This window comes from Oncorhynchus gorbuscha, linkage group LG03, assembly GCF_021184085.1.
Source record: "Oncorhynchus gorbuscha isolate QuinsamMale2020 ecotype Even-year linkage group LG03, OgorEven_v1.0, whole genome shotgun sequence".
Taxonomy (NCBI): domain Eukaryota; kingdom Metazoa; phylum Chordata; class Actinopteri; order Salmoniformes; family Salmonidae; genus Oncorhynchus; species Oncorhynchus gorbuscha.
The window spans coordinates 21,960,693-21,981,839 of NC_060175.1; the positions used below are offsets into that span (position 1 = coordinate 21,960,693).

Genomic DNA, 21,147 nt, shown 5'->3' on the forward strand with positions numbered 1-21,147 from the left:
CTCTCTCCCCAGAATTGTTAGCTGGGACATCACTGAGAAATCGAATCCATTGAAGTATGCTGGCAACAAGAGGCCAAACCTTTAGAGAAGTGAGAATGGACCAATAGTGTTAACGTGACTGCACGTTAAGAGCGGGGTGAGCCAGTCTACGGCCAGAGGTTGAGAAACACCACTGTGAAACCTGCACACAACAGAACAACTCAGCATGTGATGCTGGTAGAAGTCAATAAACACTGTAGAGATTGTTTACAATGTGTTCAGTGTGCATTGGTGCTGGAGATGTGGAGCCCGTTCCAAATGGCACCCTATTCCCTGTAGTTGACTACTTTGGTCAAGGGAAAAGGGTGCCATTTGAGAAGCAATATGACAGAGGCAGAGAGAACATGCTGTCAAGAAAAATGTGTGTATTATTTATTTCATTCTTCAAAAATGTACAATCTTTGTGAGCGAGACAAGTGCTACTGACCAGTGATCAGGAAAGTGCATGGAGAGTATAAGCTAGAGCAGGTAAAATCAATCATACACAGAGCAGAGCAATCGTACACAGAGCAGAGCTTCTAGTGCAACCATCAAGGATCAGAGTTCAAAGAGAAAGCCTTGCTGTGAGGAGTGCATTATGAGTCCTATCAATAGCTGCATATGCCAAATGATGTTTACAGAGAACACAAGTCTCTTTCTACATGGGATGAAAGATTGGAGTCTGAGCAGAACATTATGCACCAGAGCCATATATACACAGGACCAGTCAAAAGTTTGAACACAACTACTCATTCAAGGGTTTTCTTTATTGTTACTATTTTTTACATTGTAGAATAATAGTGAAGACAATAGTGTAGACTTTATTGTGAAATGCTTACTTACGAGCCCCTAACCAACAATGCAGCTTAAAAATAAAATTAATATGAGTAAGAACAAGAAATAAAAGTAACAAGTAATTAAAGAGCAGCAGTAAAATAGCAATAGCAAGATTATATACAGGGTGCACCGGTACAGAGTCAATGTGTGGGGGCACCGGTTAGTTGAGGTAATATGTACATGTAAGTAGAGTTATTAAAGTGACTATGCATAGATATTAACAACAGAGAGTAGCACTGGTGTAAAAGGGGGAGGGGCGGCAATGCAAATAGTCTGGGTATCCATTTGATTAGATGTTCTGGAGTCTTATGGATTGGGGGTAGAAGCTGTTTAGAAGCCTCTTGAACCTAGACTTGGCTCTCCGGTACCGCTTGCCGTGCGGTAGCAGAGAGAACAGTCTATGACTAAGGTGGCTGGAGTCTTTGACAATTTTTAGGGCCTTCCTCTGACAGTGCCTGGTGTAGAGTTCCTGGATGGCAGGAAGCTTGGTCCCAGGTGATGTGGACACCAAGGAACTTGAAGCTCTCAACATGCTCCACTACAACCTCGTCGATGAGAATGGGGGCGTGCTCGGCCCTCTTTTTCCTGTAGTCCACAATCATCTCCTTTGTCTTGATCACGTTGAGGGAGAGGTTGTTGTCCTGACACCACACGGCCAGGTCTCTGACCTCCTCCCTATAGGCTGTCTCATCGTTGTCTGTGATCAGGCCTACCACTGATGTGTCATCGGCAAATTTAATGATGGTGTTGGAGTCGTGCCTGGCTGTGCAGTCATGAGTGAACAGGAAGTACAGGAGGGGACTGAGCACACACCCTTGAGGGTGGAATACTACAAGATTCGATATGTGTTATTTTATCGTTTTGAAGTCATCACTATTATTCTACAATGTAGAAAATAGTAAAAAAATAAAGAGAAACGCTATAATGAGTAGGTGTGCACAAACTTTTGAACGGTACTGTATATACAGCGCATTCGGAAGGTTTTCAGACCCCTTGACTTTTTCCACATTTTGTTAAGTTACAGCCTTATTCTAAAATGGATTGACATGTTTTTTCCCCTCATCAATCTACACACAGTACTCCATAATGACAAAGCGAAAACAGGTTCTTATACATTTTTATAAGTATTCAGACCCTTTGCTACAAGACTCAAAACTGAGTTCAGGTGCATCCTGTTTCCATTGATCATCCTTGAGATATTTCTACAACTTGATTGGAGTCCACCTGTGGTAAATTCAATTGATTGGACATGGTTTGGAAAGGCACACAGCTGTCTATATAAGGTCCCACAGTTGACAGTGCATGTCAGAGCAAAAATCAAGCCATGAGGTCAAAGGAATTGTCTGTGGAGCTCCAAGACAGGATTGTGTCGAGACACAGATCTGGGGAAGGGGACCAACAAATGTCTACAGCATTGAAGGTCCCCAAGCACACAGTGGCCTCCATCACTCTTATATGGAAGAAGTTTGGAACCACCAAGACTCTTCCTAGAGCTGGACGCCCGGCCAAACTGAGCAATCGGGGGAGAAGAGGAGGGAGGTGACCAAGAAACCGATTGTCACTCTGACTGAGCTCCAAAGTTACTCTACGGCGATGGGAGAACCTTTCAGATGGACAACCATCTCTGCAGCACTCCACCAATCAGGCTTTTATGGTAGAGTAGCCAGACAGAAGTCACTCCTCATTAAAGGGCACATTAAAGGCAGCTTGAATTTTGCAAAGAGGCACCTAAAGAACTCAGACCATGAGAAACAAGATTCTCTGGTCTGATGAAACCAAGATTGAACTACGGCCTGAATGACAAACATCACGCCTGGAGGAACCTGGCACCATCCCAACGGTGAAGCATGGTGGTGGCAGCATCATGCCATGGCGATGTTTTTCAATGGGAGCCTAGTCAGGATTAAGGGAAATTTGAACGGAGCGAAGTACAAAGAGATCCTTGATGAAAACCAGCTTTAGGGCGCTCAGGACCTCAGACTGGGGTGAAGGTTCACCTTCCAACAGGACAACAAACCTAAGCACACATTCAAGACAACGCAATTGTCACACCCTGGCTTTAATTATATTTGTTTTCTTTATTATTTTGGTTAGGCCAGGGTGTGACATGGGTGATTTATGTGTTTTGTCTTGTCTAGGGATTTTTGTAGATTTATGGGGTTGTGTTCTTTTAGGTGTCTAGGTAAGTCTATGGTTGCCTGGATTGGTTTTCAATCAGAGGCAGGTGTTTATCGTTGTCTCTGATTGGGAGCCATATTTAGGCAGCCATATTCTTTGGGTATTTTGTGGGTGATTGTTTCCTGTCTTTGTGTTTTATGCACCAGTTAGGACTGTTTCGGTTTTCACGTTTATTGTTTTGTAGTTTGTTCATGTTAAGTGTCTCTTATTAAAGAACCATGAACCATTCAACCGTTTTGCGTTTTGGTCCGCCTCTCCTTCCCAGGAAGAAAGCCGTGACCGCAATAGTGGCTTCGGGGACAAGTCTCTGAATGTCGTTGTTTGGCCCAACCAGAGCCCAGACTTCAACCCAATCGAACATCTCTGGAGAGACCTGAAAATACCGTCCAACCAGTCAGAGATTCAGAGGATCTGCATAGAAGAATGGGCGAAATTCCTCAATTACAGGTGTGCCAAGCTTGTGGCGTCATACCCAAGAAGACTTGAGGCTATAATCACTGCCAAAGGTGCTTCAACAAAGTACTTAGTCTTAATACATTTGCAAAAAAATCGTAAAACATATTTTTGCTTCATCATTATAGGGTATTGTGTATAGATTGATACGGGGGGGGATTATTTGATCCATTTTAGAACATGGTTGTAACATCACAAAATGTGGAAAAAGTCAAGGAGTCTGAATGCACTGTATATATATATATATATATATATATTTTACAAACGTATGTGGACACCCTTCAAATGGAAGCGTAGCATGTAAAAAATAATCTGTCCTCTGCAATACTCACTATCGAGTTCCAAACTGCCCCTGGAAGCAACGTCAGCACAATAACTGTTAATCGAGAGCTTCATGAAATGGGTTTCCATGACCGAGCAGCCGCACACAAGTCCAAGACCACCATACGCAATGCCAAGCGTTTGCTGGAGATGTGTAAAGCTCGCCGCCTTTGGATTTTGGAGTGATAAATTACTCTTCACCATCTGGCAGTCCAACGGACAAATCTGAGTTTGTTGGATGCCAGGAGAATGCTACCTGCCCCAAAGCATAGTGCCAACTGTAAAGTTTGGTGGAAGAGGAATAATGGTCTGAGGCTGTTTTTCATGGTTCGGGCTAGGCCCCTTAGTTCCAGTGAAGCGAAACCTTAATGCTACAGCATACAATGACATTCTAGATGATTCTTTGCTTCTAACTTTGTGGCAACAGTTTGAGGAAGGCCCTTTCCTATTTCAGCATCCCAAATTCCACCATGCATAAAGCGAGGTCCATACAGAAATGGTTTGTCAAGATTGGTGTGGAAGAACTTGACTGTCCTGCACAGAGCCCTGACCTCAACCCCATCGACCACTTTTGGGATAAACTGGATCGCTGACTGTGAGCTGACCTAATCGCTGACCTAATCGCCCTAATCGCCCAACATCAGTGCCCGACCTCAATAATGCTCTTGCGTCTGAATAGTATGTCCCCACAGCAATGTTCCAACATCTCTTCCCAGAAGAGTGGAGGCTGTTATAGCAGCAAAGGGGGGACCAACTCCATATTAATGCCCATGATTTTGGAATGAGATGTTCGACGAGCAGATATCCACATACTTTTGTTAATGTAGTGTGTATATCTAAATATGGATCTGTTCTGCAGTATTCGACTAAAAAGTTATATTCAAACTGAATTGACTGAATGACTGTACAGTTACGAAAGAGTTTCAAACCATAACAAGCAAATCAGTAATATCCAAGGATTGCCAACTGGTTGGCAAAGAAAGCTTTGAGGTATCGAAAGACACTGTTTATCTCATACACAACCACAGGCTTGACAGCCTTTGCTTGGATTGTTTAGGTAATGTGATTTCTGAACTATTTTGATAGATATGACTGTATTATTGTACAAGATGATGTATGTTGTATTGGATTTAAATTATTGTGTCATGCAACACAAAACCAAACTGAAAGAAGCATTGACTTCTACACACTAGGCTGGTCTTGTTATGAATCTCAGGACTACAGAAGAACAATAGAAAAACTGCATTTAAAAGATGACTTCTCTGTCATCAACCCAGAGCACTACAGGAGTTATTGTGTCCTTACGATCCTTATGATACAGATTATCACTGATTTTACAACAATGAAGAAACTCATAACTCACTAATAATTTAACAGTATTACTTTTTCTAACCATACACAAACCCAAAAGATACAGTATGACATGTGTATCCCAATAGGTATTGTATTGTCTTTATAGTAGTCTACTTGCTTAGGTCCTGCAATAAATCACATATCATACCTGCCTCTAACATCCACATATGTCATACGTTACTGTGTACATCTAATACATTAACCCACCAAAACCATACAGAGCTCTTTAAGGTAAATGACTCAAACCTACAGTGAGGCATACTGTAGGAGAAATCACCTATAGCCTGCTTCAGTGCAGTATGAAACATCCACTGTTTATTGCACGGTGTTAATCAAATCAAATTGTATTTGTCACATGCTTTGTAAACAACAGGCGTGGACTAACAATGAAATTATTACTCAGTTAATGACAGCCAAGTAACACTAGTTATCACCCAGAGAATGCTACGGTCTGACTCTCTCTCTGACCTTTTATGCTGTGCAAGCTTCAGTGTGTATGTTCATGCAGGTTGTGGTAAGTGTTGACAAAATAAATGGTGTAGCTATTGCTTTGTACAAGCTTCAGGACAAAGGGACCAAAATAGCTTCAGGACAAAGGGACCAAAATAGCTTCAGGACAAAGGGACCAACATAGCTTCAGGACAAAGGGACCAACATAGCTTCTGGACAAAGGGACAAACATAGCTTCAGGACAAAGGGACCAACATAGCTTCAGGACAAAGGGACCAACATAGCTTCAGGACAAAGGGACCAACATAGCTTCTGGACTAAGGGACCAACATAGCTTCTGGACTAAGGGACCAACATAGCTTCAGGACAAAGGGACCAACATAGCTTCAGGACAAATGGACCAACATAGCTTCAGGACAAAGGGACCTAAATAGTTTCAGGACAAAGGGACCAACATAGCTTCTGGACAAAGGGACCAACATAGCTTCAGGACAAAGGGACAAACATAGATTCTGGACAAAGGGACCAACATAGCTTCAGGACAAAGGGACAAACATAGCTTCTGGACAAAGGGACCAACATAGCTTCAGGACAAACATAGCTTCAGGACAAAGGGACCAACATAGCTTCAGGACAAAGGGACCAACATAGCTTCAGGACAAAGGGACCAACATAGCTTCAGGACAAAGGGACCAACATAGCTTCAGGACAAAGGGACCAACATAGCTTCAGGACAAAGGGACCAACATAGCTTCAGGACAAAGGGACCAACATAGCTTCTGGACAAAGGGACCAACATAGCTTCTGGACAAAGGGACCAACATAGCTTCTGGACAAAGGGACCAACATAGCTTCTGGACAAAGGGACCAACATAGCTTCTGGACAAAGGGACCAACATAGCTTCTGGACAAAGGGACCAACATAGCTTCTGGACAAAGGGACCAACATAGCTTCTGGACAAAGGGACCAACATAGCTTCTGGACAAAGGGACCAACATAGCTTCTGGACAAAGGGACCAACATAGCTTCAGGACAAAGGGACCAACATAGCTTCAGGACAAAGGGACCAACATAGCTTCAGGACAAAGGGACCTAAATAGTTTCAGGACAAAGGGACCAACATAGCTTCTGGACAAAGGGACCAACATAGCTTCAGGACAAAGGGACCAACATAGCTTCAGGACAAAGGGACAAACATAGATTCTGGACAAAGGGACCAACATAGCTTCAGGACAAAGGGACAAACATAGCTTCTGGACAAAGGGACCAACATAGCTTCAGGACAAACATAGCTTCAGGACAAAGGGACCAACATAGCTTCAGGACTAAGGGACCAACATAGCTTCAGGACAAAGGGACCAACATAGCTTCAGGACAAAGGGACCAACATAGCTTCAGGACAAAGGGACCAACATAGCTTCAGGACAAAGGGACCAACATAGCTTCAGGACAAAGGGACCAACATAGCTTCAGGACAAAGGGACCAACATAGCTTCTGGACAAAGGGACCAACATAGCTTCTGGACAAAGGGACCAACATAGCTTCTGGACAAAGGGACCAACATAGCTTCTGGACAAAGGGACCAACATAGCTTCTGGACAAAGGGACCAACATAGCTTCTGGACAAAGGGACCAACATAGCTTCTGGACAAAGGGACCAACATAGCTTCTGGACAAAGGGACCAACATAGCTTCTGGACAAAGGACAACAAAGGGACCAACATAGCTTCAGGACAAAGGGACCAACATAGCTTCAGGACAAAGGGACCAACATAGCTTCAGGACAAAGGGACCAACATAGCTTCAGGACAAAGGGACCAACATAGCTTCAGGACAAAGGGACCAACATAGCTTCTGGACTAAGGGACCAACATAGCTTCAGGACAAAGGGACCAACATAGCTTCAGGACAAAGGGACCAACATAGCTTCAGGACAAAGGGACCAACATAGCTTCAGGACAAAGGGACCAACATAGCTTCTGGACAAAGGGACCAACATAGCTTCTGGACAAAGGGACCAACATAGCTTCTGGACAAAGGGACCAACATAGCTTCTGGACAAAGGGACCAACATAGCTTCTGGACTAAGGGACCAACATAGCTTCTGGACAAAGGGACCAACATAGCTTCTGGACAAAGGGACCAACATAGCTTCAGGACAAAGGGACCAACATAGCTTCAGGACAAAGGGACCAACATAGCTTCAGGACAAAGGGACCAACATAGCTTCAGGACAAAGGGACCAACATAGCTTCAGGACAAAGGGACCAACATAGCTTCAGGACAAAGGGACCAACATAGCTTCAGGACAAAGGGACCAACATAGCTTCTGGACAAAGGGACCAACATAGCTTCAGGACAAAGGGACAAACATAGCTTCTGGACAAAGGGACCAACATAGCTTCAGGACAAAGGGACCAACATAGCTTCAGGACAAAGGGACCAACATAGCTTCAGGACAAAGGGACCAACATAGCTTCTGGACAAAGGGACCAACATAGCTTCTGGACTAAGGGACCAACATATCTTCTGGACTAAGGGACCAACATATCTTCTGGACAAAGGCACCAACATAGCTTCTGGACTAAGGGACCAACATAGCTTCTGGACAAAGGGACCAACATAGCTTCTGGACTAAGGGACCAACATAGCTTCTGGACTAAGGGACCAACATAGCTTCTGGACTAAGGGACCAACATAGCTTCTGGACTAAGGGACCAACATAGCTTCAGTGCCCTGTGTGAATCTTACAGTGCTAAAGGAGATACTTTACCATCTGTTATTATAATATTCACAAAACAACCAATAACATGGTCGTGCTCCCAACATTCTGAATTGGCAACCTAAAACTAACGAACCAGTTTCTTTCCCTAAATACAACATTCATAAGTGAACCACAAAAATATATCTGGTACCTCTAAAGGCTAAACCATACACATAACATGACCACATTATCCTATCTTATCTCAAATGACCTCATGCTCGTCTCCAGAATTAATTGAAACTAATGTTCAAGGCACTTTAAGTTCAAGTTATTCCGCATTTCTTCAGACTATTTCAAGCACTTGTGTTGTACACATTTCAATGAAGTTTGAGGAAGTTTAAATATATTACAACATAAATAGCAGAGTAATAAAGCAGAGGGTCATGGTAACCAGATAATCCAGGCTTGTAACCAGGGGTACAAGGCTTTTAACTAGGGGCTCAGGCAGGTAACCAGGGGGACACAGCTGGTATAACCAGAGTGACCAGGCTGGTAACCAGGATGACACGGCTGATTAACAGGTTGACAAGGCTGGTAACCAGGCTGACCAGGGTGACACAGCTGGTAACCAGGGTGACACAGTTGGTAACCAGAGTGACACAGCTGGTAACCAGAGTGACAAGGCTGTTAACCAGGATGACACGGCTGGTTAACAGGGTGACAAGGCTGATAACCAGGGTGACCAGGCTGGTAACCAGGGTGACACAGATGGTAACCAGGGTGACAAGGCTGGTTAACAGGGTGACAAGGCTGGTTAACAGGGTGACAAGGCTGGTAACCAGGGTGACCAGGCTGGTAACCAGGGTGACAAGGCTTCACAGTGATGGCAAGATGGTGAATGGCTCTCTGCTGAGTTAGGACAGAGCCCTGCAGCACCTAATGTACACACGCTCACACAAAAACACACAGGGGTTACTGTATATACATACACATACTGTACACACATATGGGTGATTTACACACAAACGTGAACAATTTATGTACAAAGACATACAGTATGAATGAATAATATACAAATAGATCATGTAAATACACAAAAGCTTTATACACAAACAAACAAATGGATTATGCACAAACACCTTATTTATATACACTACAGCACATTCACACAGGTGATAAGATAGACATATGTCCCTTATGTACATAAATTTGAGGTATGTCAATTGAGGTTGATAATGTCACACACATTGATAACAGCATACGCTGAGTGTACAATACATTAAGAACGTTCCATGCTCTTTCCATTACATAGATAGATTGACCAGGGGAATCCAGGTGAAAGTTATGATCCCTTATTGATGTCACTTGTTAAATCCACTTCAATCAGTGTAGATGAAGAGGTTAAAAAATATTGTTAAGCCTTGACACAATTGAGACATGAATTGTGTATGTGTGCCATTCAGAGGGTGAATGGGCAAGACAAAATATTTAAGTGCCTTTGAATGGGATATGGTAGTATATGCCAGGTGCACCGGTCTATGTCAAGAACTGCAACGCTACTGGGTCACGCTCAACAGTTTTCCGTGTTTATCAAGAATGGTCCACCACCCAAAGGACATCCAGCCAACTTGACACAACTGTGTCAACATGGGCCAGCATCCGTGTCAACATGGGTCAGCATCCCTGTGGAACGCTTTTGACACTTTGTAGAGTCCATGCCCCAACGATTTGAGGCTGTTCTAAGGACAAAAGGTGGGGGGCAACTCAATAGTAGGAAGGTGTTCTTAATGTTTTGTACACTCAGTGTGTATTCAAATACTTATTATATACATATATGCTGGTTAAATAGAAATAGTTTACATTGTGGTAAGGGAAGACTAGAGCTCTAACTACATATAACTCATTTTGGAAACATAGTTGGAAGACATGGTGCTACAGGGGTTAGAGGTTCCTGGGTTTGGGGTCGGGTGGTTCGTAGGGTGGACCAGGGGTGGTGGTGCCAAAGGTTGGGGGCACGGCAGGTAAAGCAAACACCCCTGAACCCAAGGGGGACAGCAGCTCAGGCCAAAGGCTTACACAGAGGGGCGAGAGGGGCGAGAGCAGCAGCCCCCCAAACAGGTCTGGGCCTGAATGGGCCAGCATGTAGCCAGGATGGAACTCTGCCTGTCTCGGGGAGCTGGTCTTCATCACTGAGCACAGGGCCTGATTGTCAATCATCGGCCATGACAGGGGGAGCTGGGGGCCTTCAGAGCCAGGGGCTGTCCTGGCAGGTGCCTGAAGAGAAAGATATGGAGGTGAGCTTTCAGTCACCACAGACTTTCACCTTGACTGTACCAGACCTGACTTCAAATAGTATTTGTTTTCTTTTAAATACATTAAACATTTGATTAAGTCTGCCTGCAGTGCCAGCTGGCAGGATCTGCACTTTTAGGACTATTCCATCAGTTCTATTGTGCCAAACATGCTCGATCAAATGCAGTTAACTTCTTGGTGACAGGGGGGCAGTATTGAGTAGCTTCGATGAATAAGGTGCCCAGAGTAAATTGCCTGCTACTCTGTCCCGATGCTAATATATGCATATTAGTAGTGGTATTGGATAGAAAACACTCTGAAGTTTCTAAAACTGTTTGAATGATGTCTGTGAGTATAACAGAACTCATATGGCAGGTCCTTCTGTAGCTCAGTTGGTAGAGCATGGCGCTTGTAACGCCAGGGTGGTGGGTTCGATCCCTGGGACCACCCATACGTAGAATGTATGCACACATGACTGTAAGTCGCTTTGGATAAAAGTGTCTGCTAAATGGCATATATAGGCGAAAACCTGAGAAAAATCCAACCCGGAAGTGTGAAATCTGAGGCTTGTAGTTTTTTAACTCAGCCCCTATTGTAGATACAGTGGGATATTGGTTATGTTGCACTTCCTAAGGCTTCCACTATATGTCAACACTCTTTAGAACTTTGTTTGAGGATTCTAATGTGAAGTGGGACCGAATGAGAGAGGGATGAGCCAGGTGTCTGGCTGATTGCCACAGGCTCTGAGGCACGGTCACGAGAGAGTTAGCTCTCGTTCCATTGCTTTTCTACAGACATAGGAATTCTCTGGTTGGAACATTATTGAAGATTTATGAAAAAAACATCCTAAAGATTGATTCTATACTTAGTTTGACAAGTTTCTACCAGCTGTAATGGAACTTTTTGATTTTTTTGTCCACGTTCGCCTGGACCTGAACGCGCATTTGGATTTGTTTTTCCAAATGCCCTAACAAAAGAAGCTATTTGGACATAAATAATGGACATTATCGAAACAAAACAAACATTTATTGTGGAACTGTAATTCCTGGGAGTGCCTTTTGATGAAAATCATCAAAGGTAAGTGAATATTTATAATGCTATTTCTGACTAATGTCGACCACCCAATATGGCGGATATCTTTTTGGCTGCTTTGAGTCTGAATGCTGTACTCAGATTATTGCATGGTTTGTTTTTTACCTAAAGTTTTTTAAAACTCTGACACAGCGGTTGCATTAAGGAGAAGTATCTCTTTAATTCCATGTATAACACTTGTATTTTCATCAACATTTATAATGAGTATTTCTGTAAATAGATGTGGCTCTCTGCACAATCACTGCATGTTTTAGAACTACTGAACGTAACGTGCCAATGTAAAATTAGATGTTTTTATATAAATATGCACTTTATCGAACAAAACATCCATGCATTGTGTAACATGAAGTCCTATGAGTGTCATCCGATGAAGATCATCAAAGGTTAGTGATTAATTTTACCTCTATTTGTGCTTTTTGTGACTCCTCTATTTGGCTGGAAAAATGGCTGTGTTTTTCTGTGAGTTGGTGATGACCTAACAATCGTTTGTGGTGCTTTCGCTATAAAGAATTTTTTTAATCAGACACTGTGGCTGGATTAATGAGAATTTTATCTTTAAAATTGTGTAAAATACTTGTATGCTTGAGGAATTTTAATGAAGACATGTTTGCTGTTTTGAATTTGGCGCCCTGCACTTTCACTGGCTGTTGGAGAGGTGGGACGCTACCGTCCCAAATATCCCAGAGAGGTTAAATCATTTCATAATTTGATAGAAAACAAACACAATTTGAACCCAGGCCTAAACTATACACATGCTACCCCCACAAACACAAAACATACATTACATTTAGCTACACCACCACTAAATAATGGATAATACATAAACTCACATACATACCGTATCGAACAACTACTCACATCTGGAGCGCTGAACAGTCTGTCTCTTGTTCTGGGCCCCCCGGGGTCCTCGTTCCAAAGTGGTTGCCCTCTGAGGTTGAGGGAGCTGGTCCGCGGGCGCCGGGCGACACCCAGGGCCTCCATGGTCCAATCATCCACTATCCTGTGAAGGGAGTCTGTGAAGGACTCTGTGTAGGAGCCCATGTAGGTGCCGGTGTAGGTGCCTGTCTTGTTGTTGCTGTTGTTGGCCTGGGCTTGGGCCAGCCCTGCTACTGTCTGGTGGGGAGGAGTAGAGCTGGCTGTCTGTTGTTGGGGTGGCTGGGGGGATGCACCTGGGCCTGCTCCAGTCCCTGGGAGATGGACGTACTGTTCACATCCTGCCTCAAGTTCAAACTAGCTCTGTTGCTAAAGCATGTTACTTTAACTAAATGTAGCTACCATGAACACTAGATGGCCAATCCTGTTTATAAAATGCATTCTATCTAATAAAATGTGCTTATGAGAGCAACTTTGGGGAAGGAAAACAGGGTATAGGAGTAGCTACAATAAATACATAATACACATAGATTGCGGTTTTCTAAATGGCTAATGTCTTTGCTGCAAGTTACACTTACCCCTTCCACGATCTTTTCCAAGGCAGAGGCGTTTCAGAGTTGACCCTAGGGGACAAACAGAGTTAGGAATCCATGCAGCATGAAGACAAAAACACGCAGTGTAAGTCTACAAACATACAGACACGCTGCTGCACAGAGCTGCTCAATGGCCATACGCAACATTATCACATATACAGTACATAACACTGTGGGAAAGCATGGTTCAGTCAACTATCTGAATACTGATGGAGAAGGCCAATCATGCTGTCACTCCAGAAGTCAGCTACAGAACTGTAAGAGGTCTGAGAGAGAAAACGAGAGCGAAAGAGAGAGAGATTCTAAGCAATGGGGCACAACATAACAGTGGCTGTGTGTAGCCATGCAGACGGGGTCCACTACGTAGGACTGCAGGGGCAGAGACTGGGATACATTGAGAGGATCTGTGCTGAGCAGACAGGCAGGAGAGGAGGGTAAGAGTAAGCTGAGCACACAGTGCTGCTGCAGTGCATCACTATACTGTACATGCACTACTCATCAGCCAAGCACAACAGACAGAGAGAAACATTTAACTAGACTAAATAACTTTTTTGCCCGCTTTGAGGACAATCCATTGCCACTGACACGGCCCGCAACCAAAACCTGAGGACTCTCCTTCACTGCAGCCGACGTGAGTAAAACATTTAAACGTGTTAACCCTCGCAAGGCTGCAGGCCCAGACAGCATCCCCAGCCGCGTCCTCAGAGCATGCGCAGACCAGCTGGCTGGTGTGTTTACGGACATTTTCAATCAATCCTTATCCCAGTCTGCTGTTCCCACATGCTTAAAGAGGGCCACCATTGTCCCTGTTCCCAAGAAAGCTAAGGTAACTGAGCTAAATGACTATCGTCCCGTAGCAATTACTTCCGTCATCAAGAAGTGCTTTGAGAGACTAGTCAAGGACCACATCACCTCCACCCTACCTGACACTCCAATTTGCTTACCGCTAAAATAGGTCCACAGACGATGCAATCTCAACCACACTGCACACTGCCCTAACCCATCTGGACAAGAGGAATACCTATGTGAGAATGCTGTTCATCAACTACAGCTCAGCATTTAACACCATAGTGCCCTCCAAGCTCGTCATCAAGCCCTGGGTCTCGACCCCGCCCTGTGCAACTGGGTACCGCTGATCCTCAACACTGGGGTCCCACAAGGGTGCGTTCTGAGCACTCTCCTGTACTCCCTGTTCACCCACGACTGCGTGGCCATGCACGCCTCCAACTCAATCATCAAGTTTGCGGACGACACTACAGTGGTAGGCTTGATTACCAACAATGACGAGACGGCCTACAGGGTGGAGGTGATGGCCCTCGGAGTGTGGTGTCAGGAAAATAACCTCACACTCAACGTCAACAAAACAAAGAAGATGATTGTGGACTTCAGGAAACAACAGAGGGAGCACCCCCATATCCACATCGATGGAACAGTAGTGGAGAGGGTAGTAAGTTTTAAGTTCCTTGGCGTACACATCACAGACAAACCGAATTGGTCCACCCACACAGACAGCGTCGTGAAGAAGGCGCAGCAGCGCCTCTTCAACCTCAGGAGGCTGAAGAAATTTGGCTTGTCACCAAAAGCACTCACAAACTTCTACAGATGCACAATCGAGAGCATTCTGTCGGGCTGTATCACCTCCTGGTACGGCAACTGCTCCGCCCACAAACGTAAGGCTCTCCAGAGGGTAGTGAGGTCTGCACAATGCATCACCGGGGGCAAACTACCTGCACTCCAGGACACCTACACCACCCGATGTCACAGGAAGGCCATAAAGATCATCAAGGACAACAACCACCTGAGCCACTGCCTGTTCACCCTGCTATCATCCAGAAGGCGAGGTCAGTACAGGTGCATCAAAAGCAGAGAATGAAAAACAGCTTCTATCTCAAGGCCATCAGACTGTTAAACAGCCACCACTAACATTGAGTGGCTGTGGCCAACACACTGACTCAACTCCAGCCACTTTAATAATGGGAATTGATGGAAATTTATGTCAAATATATCACTAGCCACCTTAAACAATGCTACTTAATATAATATTTACATAGCCGAAATTAGTCATCAAATATGTATATGTATATACTGTACTCTATATCATCTACTGCATCTTTATGTAATATATGTATCACTAGCCACTTTAAACTATGCCACTTTGTTTACATACTCATCTCATATGTACATACTGTACTCGATACCATCTACTGCATCTTGCCTATGCCGTTCTGTACCATCACTCATTCATATATCTTTATGTACATATTCTTTATCCCTTTACACTTGTGTGTATAAGGTAGTAGTTTAGGAATTGTTAGGTTAGATTACTCGTTGGTTATTACTGTATTGTCAGAACTAGAAGCACAAGCTGCTAACCATGTGTATGTGACAAATAAAATGTATTTGATTTGAACTAGCTCAGAGAGACACCGAGGAGAAGGTAGGATGGGGAGAAGAGAAAAGCTAGAGGAAAAGAGATAAAATAGAGGATGAGGAGATGAAGAGATGAGGGATAGGAGTGAGACAGTGAAGAGGAGGAGATGAAGAGATGAGGGATAGGAGTGAGACAGTGAAGAGGAGGAGATGAAGAGATGAGGGATAGGAGTGAGACAGTGAAGAGGAGATGAACAGATGAGGGATAGGAGTGAGACAGTGAAGAGGAGGAGATGAAGAGATGAGGGATAGGAGTGAGACAGTGAAGCGGAGGAGATGAACAGATGAGGGATAGGAGTGAGACAGTGAAGAGGAGGAGATGAAGAGATGAGGGATAGAAGTGAGACAGTAAAGAGAAGGAGATGAAGAGATGGGGGATAGGAGTGAGACAGTAAAGAGAAGGAGAACCAATGAAGATAAAAGAAGAGGACATGAGAAGAGGAGAAAAGAGGAGGAGAGGAAGGAGAGCAGTGCAAGAGGAAAAGGAGCAGAGTGAGTGGTGGAGCCAGGGAGGAGAGGAGGAGGAGAGGAAGGAGAGAAGTGCAGGAAGACGAGGAGCAGAGTGAATGGTGGAGCGAGCGAGGAGAGGAGGAGGAGAGAAGTGCAGGAAGACGAGGAGCAGAGTGAGTGGTGGAGTGCTTGGAGGAGAGGAGGAGATACAAACAGATAGACAGAGACACAGGCCCACTGAGGAATCTAGCGCGTGGTTTGCTATTGGATTTATAGGTCACTCTCTCTGGCTGTGGAGGGTAAGACGGCCAGCCTGTGGAGAGGAGGAGAAGAGGAGGAGAGGAGGAAGAGGAGAGGAGGAGGAGAGGAAACACAAGACACTAGGGTAAGAAGAGCACACAGCTCTGGACAGAACACACATTAGAGATGAGTTCGAACAATAACCCATGTCAGAACCATAAAGGTTAAAGGCTGCAGATGCCTGATTAAGGTCGATATGACCGAAACGTTGCACCATCCTACTTCCGTTTTGATCCTCCTCTGTACCTGTGATGAGACTTTACATGTTCCATCATTTGCACCTTGCCCCAAAATTTCCAGGTTTTCTCAAAATCCTGGTTGGAATAGTTACTCAGGACGGAATAAGCAGGAAATCTGGATTCCTCCAACCAGGAGTTTTGGAAAACCTGGTAATTTTGAAAGTTACCTGAATTTTGTAGCCCTAGTGATAATGTTCTCCATTTGCATAGCTGGGATGTGTAGATTGTAGGTCACCTTGGCCTGGTGAAGCTTGTGGACATGTCCTCTCTCCGTGTAGTCCAGCTCCAGCGTAGATGTTGTCTGAAGAGAGGGAACCCTTGAGGGAGCAGGGCTGCTTGGTCTGGACAGGTTCAGAGGTGGAGGTATCCAAGTGACTGGTACCTGAACGGGCTCTTCTGTCCAACTGTACTGGAGCTTTGGCTGGAGACCCGTTCAGACTGACTGTAGTCTCACCTGCACAGACAGACCAACTTAAATATTACACACAGAAACCTGCACAGAGAGACATTATGTGCATCACAAATGGCATCCTATTCCCTATTAACTGGATTACTTTTGATCAGGGCTCATATGGGGCTCTGGTCAAAAGTAGTGCACAAAATAGGGAATATGTTGCCATTTGGACATAGACATAGAGAAATTATTACAACTTAGCCCTGCTACTTCATTCAAATCATGACAGTTACCTTGCCTGACACAAGAGGACCTGTCTGCCTTAAATCATGAAGACAAGCCTGTTTCAGTCCCTTCCAGAAGGATCTTTCAGATCATCTTTCATAAATTACTGGTTTTGGTGCCTTGTACTCACTGGTTTTGCCAGAGTCGCTGGTTTTGGTGTTGACATGCCTAAGCTGTTGTACCAGAGGACTGAGGAGTTTTTCAGCCTTCAGTTTGTGCTTGTGCTTGCTCCTCCGCTTGGGGGGAACTGAGTGAGAGAGACCCAGGGGGGGTGAGGTGGCTTTACCCAGCCTGCGGTACAGCAACTCTATCTCCCCTCTGTGGTGCGCCTGCAGCTCCGAGAGCTCCTTTAAATGTCTGGGTGGAGGAGATGGATGGAGGGGAGAGAAAGGTTTTAGATAAAGGGTAAGTTGACTTACTCAGATTATGCTCTTCTAGACTCAGACACACTCACACACACAAACACACAGCTGACTTACTTCTCCCTGAGTCTGGTCAGCTCTCTCTTCATATCCGAGTCCTCTAACTCAGAGTCATTATCACTGCTCACATAGGCCAAGCCATGCACGCCCCCCTGCCGGCTCAGCGAATCAGAGCTCTGCACACTACTACTACGGCCTGAACGGCGCAGGAAAGCCACCGCTCTCTTCATGAGGTCACTTCCTCTACGCTCCCCTGAGCGACCGTGGCGTGAGGGCGTGGCCGGGGCCAGCTTGGCCGGACTACTCTCCGCCCCCGAGTCAGAGGACAGGAAGCGCGCGTGAGCGTGGACTGTAACATCAACAGACACGGAGGTGGATGTGGAGGCGTGTGTCAACGACCCCCGTTTGGCCATGGCGGGGGGTGTATCAAGGTAGAAGTCTGGCGGGGCGGAGTAGCGGCTGTCATAGCTCCTCAGGGTGATGTCGTCCTCGGTTCTGACCACTGAGAAACGTCCGATAATGGTGGAGGCGGCCTGGGCACTGCTGCGGTAGTCTAAGAGATGGCCAGCAGGGTGCGCCGGGGAGGCAGCGCTGCTCCAACTCCTCTGCTTCCGCTCTCCTTGCGTCACCACATCAGGAAGGCCTGTGATCATCTATAGATAATAAAGTTATTATTTAAAGAGCTCTGACACGTTTATACCTACTTTGCAGAAAGGAAACAAACAGGGAATTATAATATCAATCCACAATATCACAAACTCAAATTATAAGACATTAGTCAGGCATTGTAGGTAGATGGAGTCACTAAGAGGTAGTAGTAAATAGTGGCCTTGGGGAACAAAAATGTAACACAGTAAAGTACCTTAAACTGGCCTCCGGATCCAGAGCCAGAGCAGGAGGTAGAGTGTGGTACGTTTTGTCTCCTAGACATGGGAGCTGCAGACAGAGAGAGAGAGACTGAATGCCCAGGTTCTCTAATGACTACAATAAGAGCTGTTCAATAGGTTAAAGGAAAATAACTGAAACCAATCTTGAAATTGATCACTGTCATAGACAGCTGTTTGAGGGATCACAATAATGTTGTATCCTTCATACCACACTATAGAATGTACATACCACACTATAGAATGTACATATCACACTATAGAATGTACATACCACACTATATAATGTACATACCACACTATATAATGTACATACCACACTATAAAATGTACATACCACACTATATAATGTACATACCACACTATAGAATGTACATACCACACTATAGAATGTACATACCACACTATAGAATGTACATACCACACTATAGAATGTACATACCACACTATAGAATGTACATACCACACTATAGAATGTACATACCACACTATAGAATGTACATACCACACTATAGAATGTACATACCACACTATAGAATGTACATACCACACTATAGAATGTACATACCACACTATAGAATGTACATACCACACTATATAATGTACATATCACACTATATAATGTACATACCACACTATAAAATGTACATACCACACTATAAAATGTACATACCACACTATATAATGTACATACCACACTATATAATGTACATACCACACTATATAATGTACATACCACACTATATAATGTACATACCACACTATATAATGTACATACCACACTATATAATGTACATACCACACTATAGAATGTACATACCACACTATAGAATGTACATACCACACTATAGAATGTACATACCACACTATAGAATGTACATACCACACTATATAATGTACATACCACACTATATAATGTACATACCACACTATAAAATGTACATACCACACTATAAAATGTACATACCACACTATAGAATGTACATACCACACTATATAATGTACATACCACACTATATAATGTACATACCACACTATAGAATGTACATACCACACTATAGAATGTACATACTACACTATATAATGTACATACCACACTATATAATGTACATACCACACTATAGAATGTACATACCACACTATAGAATGTACATACCACACTATAGAATGTACATACCACACTATAGAATGTACATACCACACTATAGAATGTACATACCACACTATAGAATATACATACCACACTATAGAATATACATACCACACACCGCAGAATCACTCAACGTGCTCAAACTGTCCATCCTCTCTGGAATCTGAGGCTGAAAGAAGGAGTGGGGAGGGAGGAAGGGATGAGAAAAGAGAGAAGTGAAACAGAGAAAGACAGTTGACAGGGCGAGAATAAAGAGCAGTGGGATAATGGTCAACATTTAAGGATGAATGGTGGACATAGATTACATGTACTTTACATGTAGTCTGGGGTGTGAATGAAGTTACTTTTAAGGACTAAACAAATCTCAGGACAGAAAGTATGGTTGCATCCCAAATGTATTGCACTATTTTGGGAATAATAGGGTGCCATTCTATGATTTATACGGAATAAAGGTTCTGTGTTTACCAGTTGTTCCCCTGTCCGGTAGCGCCCCTCCCCCACAGGTCGGGGAGTGTTGCTTCCTGAACCCAAGGTGGAGCTGTCTGGGCCAGGAGGGGATTGGACGTACTCCGTCCCCGAGCCTGGCGTCTCCGCAGCACTGCCTGATGGATACATGGGGGCGTACTCCTGGTACAGCAGGGTCCTCAGCTTCTCGTCCAGAGTCTTGATGGTGCTGTCCACAAAGCCTCCTCGGCCCCCCACCCCTCGCCCCTCCCCATCTGACTCACTGGGCCCCCCTGCCGTGTGCTGGTGGGGGGCAGGGCTCTGGGGCAGCGAGGGGGCCTTTGCTCCACCCATGGAGAAGGGCTGCAGGAGCACCACAGGTGGCTGGGAGCGTTCAGGGCGGGCAACGGAGGGGTAGGAAAGTTGGAGGGACTCTCTGGCTGAGGAGGTAGAGGGGTCCTGGGAGGGCAGAAGGGTGAGAGGAGCTGATTTCCCCTGGGCTCCACCACTCACATCCAGGAACATTGGCATGGCCAGTGGGCAGCAGGGCACCTCCTCCACCATGGAGGCAGCACATGCCATCTCCGCCATCTTCTGGACAGCGTGGATGGGGGAGATGGCACGAAGACGCCCTCCCCCCTGGTGCTCCTCTCCAGGCAGGGAGCTACGGAGACCTCCAGAGGGGGCTACTGGCAGAGCCAAGGCTGACTGGGTGTGATGCAGCCTGGGCAGGATAGAGCTGTGGGCCTGGCCCTCTGGAGGATGGCCTGGTTGGACAGATGGGGGGCCAGAGGGAGCTGAGACATGGGACATAGCCAGGAGGAGAGGGTCTGTGGAGGACAGGATGGGAGGGCTACAGAGGCCATAGCCCTCATAGTTGAAGCCTCCACTCCCCCCAGACACAGAGTTAGCTATGGAGGAGGACGCTGATACTGCAGGAAGAACCAAAAGAAAACACAATATAAGAGTAACATCATGTTTGT

At 44.9% G+C, this 21,147-nt stretch overlaps 1 protein-coding gene across 2 annotated transcripts in view; it reads right to left on the bottom strand.

Annotated features, from left to right (window-relative positions):
- Positions 1–9,920: 9,920 nt before the first annotated feature.
- Positions 9,921–21,147, bottom strand: part of LOC124028075 (serine/threonine-protein kinase WNK2-like) — a 59,431-nt gene continuing 48,204 nt past the window's right edge. Inside the window, exons 19-27 of one of the 2 annotated variants that reach the window (XM_046340237.1) lie at positions 20,186–21,096; positions 19,832–19,889; positions 18,549–18,622; positions 17,744–18,339; positions 17,395–17,621; positions 16,821–17,039; positions 13,152–13,196; positions 12,559–12,887; positions 9,921–10,590 (exon numbers count right to left, since the gene is read on the bottom strand). In XM_046340237.1, coding sequence (XP_046196193.1) covers positions 10,258–10,590; positions 12,559–12,887; positions 13,152–13,196; positions 16,821–17,039; positions 17,395–17,621; positions 17,744–18,339; positions 18,549–18,622; positions 19,832–19,889; positions 20,186–21,096 — 2,792 coding nt within the window. In that variant the 3' untranslated portion in view covers positions 9,921–10,257. Of the gene's footprint in view, positions 10,591–12,538; positions 12,888–13,151; positions 13,197–16,820; positions 17,040–17,394; positions 17,622–17,743; positions 18,340–18,548; positions 18,623–19,831; positions 19,890–20,185; positions 21,097–21,147 lie in introns of both variants that reach the window. The other variant, XM_046340240.1, reaches the window with a different exon arrangement.